At 41.3% G+C, this 13,315-nt stretch overlaps 1 protein-coding gene across 4 annotated transcripts in view; it reads right to left on the bottom strand.

Moving 5' to 3' along the window:
- TBC1D2B (TBC1 domain family member 2B) overlaps window positions 1-9,624 on the bottom strand; it is a 35,162-nt gene extending 25,538 nt beyond the window's left edge. For 2 of the 4 annotated variants that reach the window (XM_088172371.1, XM_088172372.1), the window contains exon 1: window positions 4,000-4,338. In XM_088172371.1, the coding sequence (XP_088028497.1) occupies window positions 4,000-4,323 (324 nt within the window). In that variant the 5' untranslated portion in view covers window positions 4,324-4,338. Of the gene's footprint in view, window positions 1-3,460; window positions 3,790-3,999; window positions 4,339-5,454; window positions 5,549-6,305 lie in introns of those variants that run through there. The other 2 variants (XM_088172373.1, XM_014879184.2) reach the window with 2 other exon arrangements.
- Window positions 9,625-13,315: the final 3,691 nt, after the last annotated feature.

Genomic DNA, 13,315 nt, shown 5'->3' with positions numbered 1-13,315 from the left:
CTCCTCTTCTGCAGTCTTCCTCTCCCTTTGAACAGTTTTGGCTGAGTTTATTACAGGCATCTCAATTATTTACAACTAAAAGACTATCCTAAAAAACTCTGTTAAAATTAGTCTTGTTTAAACAAAATTAATCGTTGAAGCCGTTGTTTGAAATAGACTGTTTAAAAAAAACCAAAACAAAATAAAACCAAGAACCACACACAGAATATTTAAGCTTTCCTCTTCCCCTAATCATAAAGGGTACAAACTTGGAAACATATTTTTAAAATTCACTTTATCTGTCAAAGAAAGGAACACTTCCATGCTTGCCCCATTTCTCATGACTTTTTCCAAGTATTTGGCTACTGCCCACCATGAGAGCCAAAACATTTAATCAGGCAGAGCAGCAATCAATCTCACAAAAAATCCTTATAGCTACTAAAGTATTGTAAGGTGCTTTCTTCTGCAGAGCCATGCAGTTACATTTCAATGGATGCATTTCTGTGAGAAGAAAAACTACCGTGAATGTCACCTGAACTGGTGTGAAATAAGGAACCACTGCAAGTGTACTACTGCAAACTTACAGGAAACAGTGAGAGTAAAAGATGCCTTAAAGTGAGAAGCCATGCAGTACCATGTAGTTTGCAACTTAAACAATGGAAAATTACTATAATTAAATTTAAAATAGTCCTCTATATTCTCCCACTAAGAATGATGCAGAACTGTTACCTTCTGATGCACACATGACACAAACAGAAGAATTATTTGAGGAAAACATCCATGAACTGCCATCCTCTATCTGGATCCACTGGTAGAACACATATGCCAAAATTAAACACTTTCAAGGAAGAGTCCAAAGAAATGCAACAAGCAGACCTCACATTTTGAGAAATCCCATGAAAATTCTTGCTACAGAACAAGAACACAGACAAACTCTCCCTCAAGCTACTTTGCAAAAAGGGAACACACCAGAAAGTTTGCATTTCTTAAGATTTACGATTCCTGCTATGCTCAAACAGCAAATCTGGAGCCAGATGGCTTCTTCTGGAGGGCAGCCCAACTTTTAATTAAAGCACTGCAACCACTAATCAGCAAAGTTTAGAGCAAAAAGCATCAGCTCAGACAACAAACCACCCTCAGTGCTGAGTCAGGCCCAGCAGCAAAACTGTTCAAGCTCAACATCACTGATCCTGCTGCATCCTTCAGGATCCCTGGCAATTCCAGCACTCCCTAAGCCACTCTCAGCTCAGCAAGTTTGGTGTCCAGTACTTCCAAGCATCAGGGCCCTGAAATCTGCAGTGTCTGGAATGCTTACATTTGGCCAATAGCCTGGAAATTTTTTTTTTCCTCTCACAACTCTGTGCAATTTCTGTTCCCCTCCCAATTCAGCACTGTTCACAGAGAAGTTACCCAGTCCAGCATCACTGGCCAGGGCTCCTTTGTTCCTGAAGCAAGCAAAATCTATCTCTACAAGACACTGCTTTAAAAATAAATGAGAAACGCCACCTTTGTCCATTTATATATATATATAAAATGTACAGAAAAACCACAATCTCACAAGCGGCAGGTTGGTTATTTACAGATCTAAAATATGAACATTTTGCTTTATTTGCTGTAAAGGCTGCAGATTATTTTTTCCAAAATTCTTACGTGGGAAACAAAGCTAGAGTACATCATCGAGTTCTCAGCTCCCATTACCTGACAAAAGGCTGAGCAATCCAGATGATGGAATCATCACACTAACAAGAAACTGAGGCTTTATAAGAAATACTGCATTCCTCAATAGCATCATCATTTCAATCTGGAAATTCCAGTAGCTGCTTTTTTATTGCTCTTCTCAGTCTATAACACTGAATGGGAAAGGCCAGATCACAAGATGTGGAAATTTTGAACAAGCAGCAATTTGAGGAAAACAAAGCACGTGAGTTACAGGCTGAAGAATGCATTTGACTTGACTTTATTCCTCGTGCTCTGTGTGTAATGTTTTCTTGATAGATGAAATCACATTTATTACCAGGGGCTGGGTTGGAGGGGTAGGAAGAAGGGTTGGTTTGTTCGGGTTTTTTTAATTTACCATCTTGAATTAATTTGCAATTCCACATATACCCAAGTTAGCTGAAGGATGCTTTTAAAGGCCTTAAAGAACTATCACGCTGGACAGAAGAAAATTAATTTCAGCTGCCAAAACCTTATTCCTTGGTGAATGACATAGCCACAAAACACCAGTTGGTGCTGTAATATCCCTTAAGGTTTGCATTAACTCATTCTTTACTGTATAAACCCCTACACCATAACAGCACTTTCATGGACAATCACTTGGCCGCTCTAGGGCATCGCAACACAAAATTATCTTTTTCTGCTAATTGCAGAAATTAATTTGACTTTCTTAACTAGCATCATTTCTCAATCCCAATAACATGGGGAAAGTTCCAAACAAAGTAGGTTCTTTCCTAGAGAGCACTGGAAAAAAATTAACACATAAAATATGGGTAGAGTAGTAGCATCACAGACCAAAAGATATCAATACAAATATGAAAAAGAAATCCCCCATGTCTTACATTTGTATATCAGTGTTGGGTATGATTTGTGTCTTCATGACTGCAGAAGACACCCAAGGCTGCTGCCAAAGTACAGTCTGACAAATTATTTATTACACTTGATGAAGTGGCAGATAACATTTCACATGCAATCCTAATCACAAATTCTGTGGTTTTCAATAAAAGATAATAATAAAGGGTCCTATTCAAAAAGCATTCTCAACACAAATTTTTTCTGAAGATTTCCACATAAAAATCACAAATCACTGGATGCTAATTAAAACAAACAAAGGACCCCCAAACTATTGAAAGCATGCTTAAACCAAGTCTGCAGTTTTAATGTCCATACCACAAACACTTGGGCTATAAAGGCAGATTCATTGAAAGCAGTAAAATCTTTTACAGCTATACAGAGGTAGTTTTTACATGCGATTGCATGTAACTGATTACACTGCTTCTACCTAAGCAAATACTGTTAAAATTGTTATTGTATTAGTTTTCTAGGTAAATAAATTTCTTATTCTCTAGTACAGCATGTTAATGAGTCTGTATTTTCAGCTATATTTCATCAAACCAGATGCTGTGGGGCAATCATGCCCCACAGTCCCAGCACGTATTCATGACTGCTCAAATCTCCACTGTTAGGTAAGTGTGTAAGAGGTATTTTCCAGTATTCAATAGGAAGTTCTGTTAAACAATTAGTGGATTATGTTCTAAAACAAAGAATGTTACTCAGAAAGTACACAGTTCACGTGAAAAGTTACATTCTGTGCAGAAGAACGCTCCCTGAAGGGCATAAATCTGCCTTAACAGAACTCAAAAATAATAGATACTGAGAATAATTTATTTCTTCTTTACTGAGTCCAAATAGTTTCCCTGTTTGCTTTTTTTCCCCCTAGGCACGACCGTAGAGGAAAGATATGTTAAATAATCCAAACATTTACCTCTCCTCCTACGAAAATCGGAGTCCTTGAACAGACAATGCGATAAGCAGCCTCTGCTACTATGAGGAAACAATTCTCCCTCCTCTTCCTTCCTCCCAAAGCTGCCTAGACGCAGACTCCTGCCACGCATCATCTTTTCAAAATAAACACCCCAAAACTGAAACCAGACCACTCCCTCCTAACTCCCAAAACCCCAACCCAGCAGATTTCTTCAGAAACCTTTTTTCTGCCCAGACGATTCCAGAGAACCCGCTCAGCCCATGCTCAGTAGAAGCAGTTCCTCCCCTCAGAGGAGCACTGTAAACACGAAATTGAAAAGGAGATAAAACACAACTGCCAGAGAGCCGGGGCCAGCCCGGTACTGCCGATCTCCGCGGGGTTTGCCAAACAGCAAAAACCTTCTTTCCTTCCTTCCTTCCTACACGGACTGGAGGAGGAGCCCCGCCAGCCGGGGCCGTACCGGGCCGGGGAGCACGGACGGCACCGGGGACAGGGATGGGGACCGGGACAGGTTCGGGTGCCGCCCGCCCCGGGCCTACCTTGAGCACGGTGACGGCGCCGCCGGGGCTGTGCACCTCGAAGGCGGCGGGCTCGTCCCCCGCGGCGGCCGCGCCGGCCTCGGGCTGGTGGTAGCTGAAGCAGGCGGAGGCGATGTCCAGGTGCCCGAGGGGCAGCGGCTCCTGCGGCCCCTTGAAGTAGTAGAGGTAGCAGCGGCGGGGGTCGAACACGAACCAGCGGCTGCGGAAGCCGCGCAGGGGCCCCTTGCCCGACAGCTTCTGCAGGTACCCGCAGAGCTTGGGGGTGCCGGGGCCGGGCTGCTCCCCGGCCGGACCCTCCTCCCCCTCCGAGCCCGCCGCCGGCATCGCCGAGCCCGCCGCGGACGCAGCCCCGGGGCCGCGCAGGGAGCGGGGACAGCTCGGCCCGAGCCCGCCGCCTCTCGGGACTTGTAGTGCGGGCCCGCCCCGCCCCGGGCAGCGCCGGCGCCGCCCCGGCCCGCCCGAGCGCGGCCCCGTGAGCGCGGCCCCGTGAGCGCGGCCCCGTGAGCGCGGCCCCGTGAGCGCGGCCCCGTGAGCGCGGCCCCGTGAGCGCGGCCCCGGCGATCGGGCGCTGCTGACGTGGGACGGCGCTGCCGCGCTCCGTGCCGTGCTCCGGTTGCTCTCGTTGCTCTCGTGCTGCCGGGCTCCAGCACTTCTCTGACCGAATCAAATACCATTCTCCAAATCATGCCTTGGCCTATGGGCACATTAAAACCCTTCTCTTGCAGTCTCGTGTAGTCTCCCGTTCCGAACCCTATCCCTGCCCGGCATCGCAGCAGCGGCCGAAGGAGTGGGGAAAATATATGGGAAATGCAGGCGCATCAGTGGGCAAAAAGCGCTGTATTTTACAGGGATTAGCCTTGTGAATGACTACAGACCAAACTCTTGTTTTTCTTTCAGTGAGATGTCCAGCACGTTTTGGGCTCTGGGGAGCTTCTGGTGTTAATAATAAGGAACTTCTAAAGTAGGAAACTTGACTGTGAGGACACCAGGCTACCACAGGGAGGTATACACAACTTCCTTTCTCCATGTAGAGAAATTGGAGCACAGCATATGCGTGTTTCCTTTGAACGTCCCTAATGCTCTGGTACTAATACAGAAAACAGTCTGATGTGGCATGTTCATTCAAAAATGGGAGGAGACTTTTCCATGTTTAATGACACGTAGCTTTTCATTCTCACCCTTAAATACAGCAAGGAAGGTTTGCTGTCAACATAGTTGTTGAAGCTGCTATGTGCTATGGTATTTTTGTTAGTATAATGCTATTTATGAAATAGCATCTGACTGAATTTTGACAATTTGGAAGTTCCAGTTACCCAGAAATCCTAAATTCTCCAGAGCTTCTCACTCTGTCCTCATTTCTAAATGCCTTGATGAATTTCTCATTTAAAAGTAATTGTCTCATCATCCATAAAAATATTTTAATTTATGGTAAAGCTTATAAAGGATATGAAGTACCTGAATATTTGGTATGGCTGTCCACGGCTTCTACTCGGACTTTGGCACAAGGAACTGCAGCATTCCTCAAGTCCTCTCCTGTGGCTGCCACCTCCTGACAAGAAATGTGCCAAGTGAGGAGATAGCCAGTGTTCTGCTGGCAGGAAAACTTGAGTGATTTGTTACAGAAAACGAGGCGTGGAAGTTACCTCCCCAGTCAACTCACATGACATGAGTGGGATCCACCAAAAGATTACACATTGCAAATTAAGGCTAGATATTTTTCTTTTAGGATTCTCTTAGTAAATGTGGACAGTTAGAAGGGTTGATTCTGCTTTAACAACAGGTCAATAATGTTTCTTCTATATATCCTGCTCAGTCAGTTCTTCCCCAAATACCAAGTATTCATCATGCTCTCTGTAGCCAAGTGTCATTTACCAGAGAATGAGTTACACAGGAAACACTGATTCTCTTTAGAAGCTGCTGCTTTCTTATCTCAGTCATTTAGACAGGCTGAAGTGCCCCAGCACTTATCCCTGATCTCTTACATTATCTCATCAGTGTAGTGAAGTGTGGCCTTGTTCTCTGTGTGCTCAGCACCCGGGACTCCTGCTGCCTATCAGTGATTACGTCCTGCAGCAAATCAAAGAATCACAGGATCCCAAATCCTCAAAACTTTTGCTGTCAGTACTTATCTTTTTAAATTTTCTGTTTAGCTTCCTTACTACACTCGTAGCAGGAGAACCCCTAATTTCACAGCTGATTCATGTAAGCATACAGTTCCCCTTGTTGGGAAATAAGTTCCTTATTTCATGTACAGCAACTTATCTCTAAGTTGTTGTGGTGAATATAAATGAAAACTATACTTTTACCTGGCTTTTTCCTTTCATGTTTTCTTGTCCAGGATGCATAGATGACATTCTGTTGCTAACAAATGTCTAGAAAATAAATAAAAATAGCATATCATGAGACAAGATTTCCCTCCTGGACACAGGCCAGGGTCAATGAAACTTTTGGTGTGCATGTAATTCCTAAGCATAATGTAACAGGCAAGCCAGCGTTGCACAGTGAGACAGTCCCAAAAGGACCACAAAGTTTGTCAAACATGAAAAGATTTGAAATTTCCTTTTATTCTGGTGTGGTTTACTCTCCTAAAAGTTAACTAGTATTCTAGTTATAGCACTTTTGGCTGACAAGGCAAATAACTCCATCTAAAATATAAAAATGTATTTATTCTCAAAAAGTTGAGACTGGTCTAACTTGTTATAATTGTAGAGACTTTATTTTATAATTAATATGAGCATTCATATTAATATTCATATTATGATTCCTTTCGTATTTCATGAATATACCATTCATATTAAGGTTCCTGACTAAGTCCACATTTATTCTGAAAAAAGGTAAATATGCAAAAAAAAGTTAGTCTATCATCAATATGGAGGCAGAGGGAATACAGCTTGTGTCTGAGCCAGGCTCATGCTATCATGTTTACAGAAGTGAAGGAAACATCCAGAAATAAAGCAGCACATCTGTACTGTGCTTTTGATTAAAGTGAGATCATAGCTCCAAAATTAGAGTGGCTGAGAGCATACACTGCTTCTTTTCACAAAACAGATGATGCATATATAACTTAGATCAAAGTTACAAGGTGCTTATATAGCTTGAGTTATAAGATACCAATATAACCTATATTTATATAACCTGAATCATAGCTTTTTATACCTATATAAGCTGATATAAATAACTTTGTATAGAATGTAATGACTAGTATACGGTTAACTAATTGCTTAATGCTGAATAGACAAAAAAAGAAGAAAAAACTCACCAGCTGGACAGCTTTAGACATAGGTAAGTAGAGCACTAATGAGAAATTGGAAATGTAAAGCCAATTAGCCACAAAATAAAGACTTAGGCCAGTTAAGACCAGACAGACCAAGGAACACTGTAACTGCCCTTGCTCTGAAGGCAAAGTTGAAAAGTTCAGATGTGAAGATGACCTTGGAAGCCTTCACCAAAAACCCCCGAGACCCCTGAATTGGGGAGGTGCAAGCACAGTGCAGAAAAACTGATAACCATGAGCTCATACTGTGTAAATATTTCTGGCAGGTATGTGATGATGTTACAGTGACACAGTGGCACTAAGCAATACTCACTGTACAACTGTCCCTGTCCACTCCTCTCCCACACATGGTCAGCCCAAACGTGGGTGCTGAGATGTGAGCTAAACTCTTACTTTTACTCCATTGTAAGAAACAGTTTGCAGGTTCCTGCAAAATGTTATCTATGACTGTCACTGCCAAGGGAAGTTCTGCCACCCTGCTATAGCCTATGGACAGTACTGCATATTGTATCATACATTATTCTTTAAGCACTAGATGGTGCTCCATTCCTCTTGCACATTCACCATTTGTGTTGCCCTCTCAAAATGAAATAAAAGATACAGGCTGTGGATAAGCAGGGAAGCTTAGCTGCAGTTTCTGATTCACTAGGAAAGATTTTATTTTCCTTCAAGTTAAATGTCTCATCTATCACCAGTTGAATTACTACATTAATACGTGGGTTTACTTTCTTTTGCTGTTATTGCACTGCATTTTAGCAAGAACTCTTCACTATGAAAAAAGCAACAACTATACAATTCAGTGAATGGCAGCATTGATTTCTAGCTGGACATCTGTAATCTGACTTGTGAAGATATCCAGGCAAGCTGGTAGTCATGTAGAAGAGTCAAACTAGACCCCTTATGAATAGAAAAGCAGGGATTACCTAACCGTGGCAAGGAGCTGAGCAATCCATATGCACACAATCCTTGGCCTGTCAGCATCCAGGTGGATCCCCACTGGCTGGAGAACTGCTACAGGCTTGGCAGGTATGCTGAAGAGGAAAAGCAGAATTTCGAGTACTGTTGTAGAGATTAAATGATTAATGGGTAAGAGATATGACCAAAGACAATGGCACAATTAATAAAACACAATTATTTCAGGTGCATACAGTGTAACTTACTTCCATTTATATAGATTTTTTCCTTGTATTATTACATAAATGGATATACTTCAATGCCATACTTCATTCCTTTGGAGAACCAAATATATACATACAATGGGGACTTACAGAAGGGTCCAGTAAAAAGAAAGGTTCTGTGTTCACCTAGATTTACATCTGATTACAACTGCTAAATAGCAGTTATACAGCCCGTTAGTGTTTTAAGTTGTGCTTACTTTCAGCACATTTCAGAGGCCCAGGCAGTTTTCTCACCTGCTAATCACACTGTGACCTTTTTCCTGACTAACTCATTTCTTGGTACACTGCAGCCTGGCTTACACCTTTCTGTTGTATTAACTGCAACCACGGAACTGCCTTTCTTCACTAGCTCCCAAACTTCCTTCTTTCCACGTGCAGTAGTTGTGGAGCACTTCCCTCCCTCCATTTACACTGGAATAGAAACCTTGTCAAAGACAGAATAGCTCATAGCTGAGCCTTAATGCTGACGTCAGATGATTGCAGTCGTGGGAATATTGAGAAACCTTCACTGTCTTGTTGCAATTGTTTTTCCCAGGAATTGCAGTAGGAACAAGCCCAGACAATGTGTGAATGGTTCTGTACTTAGAGCTACAGTTTACACACAACCCCCAGTGCCACCAGCACCCACTGTTGGAATTCTTATCCAGACATGCTCCTCTTATTTCTTACCATTTTATCTTCACGTTGAATGTCCATCTCACCGAGAGCTCATTCCTCTGCCCAGTCTTTAGATATTTAGCTGGGGCTTAAAGCTGGAGTGTCAAGTTCAGTATAATCCACAGATGGAAGGTATGCTGTGAGTGAGAAATCCATTCCCTCCAGTTTCCATCTAGCATCAGTGGGAAATTGATAACGATGGAGAGCAAATCATTGCAGTGTTTGAATTTCAGCAGGATGGATTCCAGCCTGAATGCTTTGGACAGGAACTTTTCTTTTGCTGTAGACCATGAACTGCTTAACATACTTATAGGTATTAGCTAAAAGTTACATCAGGCAGTCACATCAACTCTTTGCAAATAAGCTTTCTTCAAATCCTTTTAATTTTTGAATTCTTAACTGTATAACAAATCTATTCATCGCTTTTCAAGAAATGAATCAAATATTCTAGCAAAGGGTAATTGTATTTGTCAAAGATGAATGGGACCAAAAAACCCTACAGATCGTTAACTGAAAGATACTTATGTATTTTTAAAAAAGAAAAAGCTATAACAGATATAATCTGAACTAAAAATAGAGAGATTTATACAGACTATTTGGTCTAGAATCTAGGCTATGTTTGTCACATGAAAATTATTTTGCAGGAAATCTCTATTGCTATTTGTTTCCGCCCAAGACAAACATTAGCAGAGCAGCTTTTCCTGCGGTTTTCTGTTTTGGAACTCCTGGTTTTGGCTTTGTAGAAAGGCAGGAAGCACATGGACAGCTGAAGAAATACAGATTCAAGAGTAAGTCACAACATTTAAATCTGGAGCCAAACTAACACCAAGTCCTGTCTAACTGAGGCAGATACTGAATATTAGAGTTACCCAAGAAAAGGTGAGGAGAAAATTATCCCCTCATATCTAGACGACTTCTCTCCTGTATCCAATGTTACCAGAATTATATATGCTACATTTGCAATTGTACTTGTCAGAAAATATTGTCCATGTGCCAGTTTACATCACCAGCACTGCATTCTATTGCCTTTTGGGGTGCTGAGGAAGTCTTCACAAAGCAGAGGGAAGAGATACCCCACTCAAAGCAATTAACAGCCCTAGCAATCACTTTTGTTTGGAATCTTCTGAGGGCTTCACCGAGTTAACCTCAAGCATTTACCAGAACAGCTCCCCAGTCACAAGACTGCTGTGTACTGACATAACCCAGTTATTTCCTGCATGCAACATCTGCACACAGAAGCAGGGCCTTTGGTGGGAAAAGGAGCATCTCAAGTATTGTATTCTGCAAAGGAAGCAGATAGGAGAGAGGGCTGGCAGGAGGGTGTTGGGAGAAGGCTGATGGAAGAACTGAAAGTAAGGAATAATGGGGACAGCTAAAATGGCTCATTTACTGTGAGTGCACTGAGTGTCAGTCCAGACTCTTCAGTCCCAAATGAGACAATTGCTGAAGGAGTGCCAAATTTGCCCGAGGAAAGAGGGTAGGACATGGGCAGTTCTTGTGGAGAGCTCTAGCACCAAGTGGATCAAGGGACAAGAAACATCCCTTAAGAATAAAGCCAAGGGATCCACTGAACAGTCCAGCCTGACATGGGAACAGAAGCAGCTCAGGCCAATGTTTTGGCAGGGTAATTGTGTACCCCGGTACAGGCTTGTGCTGCTGTGGCTGCACTGCTGGGACTGAGGATACCCCCAGCACCAAGGCTTTCTGGTAGGATTTTACAACAAGGTATGGTTTGATGTTATTTCTCTGTTCAGACATCCTCAAGGTACTGTTAGACATCTGCAGTTACAGCTGAATAAACAAGCTTAAGTAAAAGAAGAACAGAAATAACCCCCCAAAAAGACATTTTTTTAAATTACACTTAATCACATTTAATAACACTAATCTTAAAGCAGACAAAATGATCGTACTTAAAGTGGAATAACTTTTTAACCAAGAAAAGACCCTTTCTCAGTGTCTAGACACTGTCCTGTGCTTTTTGGCAGACTCTGGATGCAAATTATACATCTTGCTGCAAGTTCAGTGATGGACAAAATACAATCCTTCAGAAAAAAATCCTCTGCAACCACACACCCAAGAATAATAGTTGGTGTCACGAGCAGTTTGGGCTCATCTTCCATTATCTATCTAAAATTTTGACCAAAATATCTTGTACCTTCTTGTGAACTTTGGCACTAGAGCTCTGCACTTTCACATTTCAACTGGATTGAAGACAAATACAATGAAGAGGAATTTCTATCCTTCAGATCCCAAAGTGTGGGAGTATTCCAGAAGCACATGTAGCTATTTCTATTCTCTTTATTTGCTTTCACTGACCATGTGCATTCAAAGAAGCATCAATCCAAAATTCCATTCTCAGTGGTACTAGAGTTTGAATACAATTATTTTTGATTTAAACAAATTCTTTTTAGCAGCTCATTATGCTCATAGATAAAAGATGCAAACCAGACAAATCATAAATTCCTGCTATGCACCACAGGCAATTATAAATCACAGCTGACAACAACCCTCCAAACTACTATTGTGAGCTAACAAAAATCATTAAAGAAGGGATATAAATTGTTTCATGAGTTCAAAAAAGAAAAAAAAGATAATACAGGCAGCCAGCAACACTACTCCAGTGTCATTGTTAGTAGAAACTTATAACAGAAGGATGGTCTGAAATAGAAAGGAAGTCCCATTCACAAAACTGAAATACCCAATGAATCTTGATTTAAAATTATTGCTGGGATTGTCTTTTCCTCCTGCCCCTATAAATGCCTTCTAAGATAAAAAAGTTTAGAAATTGGCTGTCTCAGCAGTTGTGGGGGTGATTGAAGATCCTGCTTGGGGGCAGAATAAATCATGAGATGCCCAGGGAAATGCCCTTGACTCTCTTTCCTTCATTTTCCCCCTTTTTAGTGAAATATAAAAATAATTAAAGGCCATGAAGAATCACATTTGTAGATTATTGGATCAGACATCAATTAAATAATTCCACCTGCTTTATATCTTAGATAAAGAAGATAAGGAAGGTTTTGTAGGGTTCCAAATTCAGGTCACTGAATCAAACTTCCTGTGTTTCATCAGCATCCATAACCCCCTCAGCTTCATTTTACTAAGCCAAGGTTTTTGCTAGGCTCTTCTCAGATAACAGGCTCCATTTTCCCTGCATTGGTATTCTCCAGAAAACAACAGAGGAACTGCAGAAACACTGGGTGTTCTACCCCATCTCTGCTGAAGATATGAGTAAGAGTGAACCTTCAAAGGACACAAAAGGATATAACAAATCTCAGGTTTCTTCCCAGAAGGAGTTGGGTCAAAATATGAAAATTCTGTGTAAAGTATTTCCTCTGGCTTTACCAGAACTTGTTCTGTCAAATGTCTACTCATAATGCCAAGGGCAGTGGCATTAGTGGGAAGTCTGCAGCCTCTTTGTGAACACAATGTCCTCATTTCATGCAGGCAAATGAGAGGGAATGTTAGCTGACTTCTGTACAGCCTTACAGGAAATCAAAATAGAGGGACAACTCTGATGCCTGTGTTCTTTATGAAAACTCTAATGTTCTCTGTTTACTGTAGTAAAGCATAGACTTTCAAACAAAATATGTCAGATGCAGATGAAATTGCTAAGGAAGTTTTTTACATTTTCAATACTCTCAGATTAGCTATTCATGTTTTAATAAGCTCTTAAAAATCAAAGGGACATACTAGAGATAATTACAATTCCTCTTCACTTATCTGTCATACAAAGTTTTCATGTTTTCTTCCATTTTTCATATACTGTCTCATAAAGAATGAGACAGTAAAAATCCTTGCAGTAAATCTGTTTTCCATCTCTGCCTGCATATTAGTATTGCTTGAGAAACAGAATAATTTATATTCTGCAGGTTTTGATTTTCTGTTTATGCATTCCATGCTTGAATAAAGCAAAATATTATTTAAGGAGCTGATCTGAAGCCTGCCTACTGAAGTGAGTAGGAGTCTTGTGGAGATCTGGCCCCTGAGGATATCTGCCAATAACAGAAGGATTACTCATGTGGAACTAAGTCATTTCACTAGAAGTATTTGCAAGCAGATTCTGCAGAAAGCCAAATTTTAAAGACATGTAGTAAGAGGTATTTGTGATTGCAAATTCTAATGTTACTGTCATTATGAGGATGTGTGAAATTACAATAGGGAAGTTTTCTATATTTCCTTATCATATTTGGTTCTAACATTAGAAGAA

This window comes from Sturnus vulgaris, chromosome 13 (assembly GCF_052056855.1).
Source record: "Sturnus vulgaris isolate bStuVul1 chromosome 13, bStuVul1.hap1, whole genome shotgun sequence".
In the NCBI taxonomy this organism is placed as follows: Eukaryota; Metazoa; Chordata; class Aves; order Passeriformes; family Sturnidae; genus Sturnus; species Sturnus vulgaris.
This window is presented reverse-complemented; position numbering and strand designations above follow the sequence as displayed.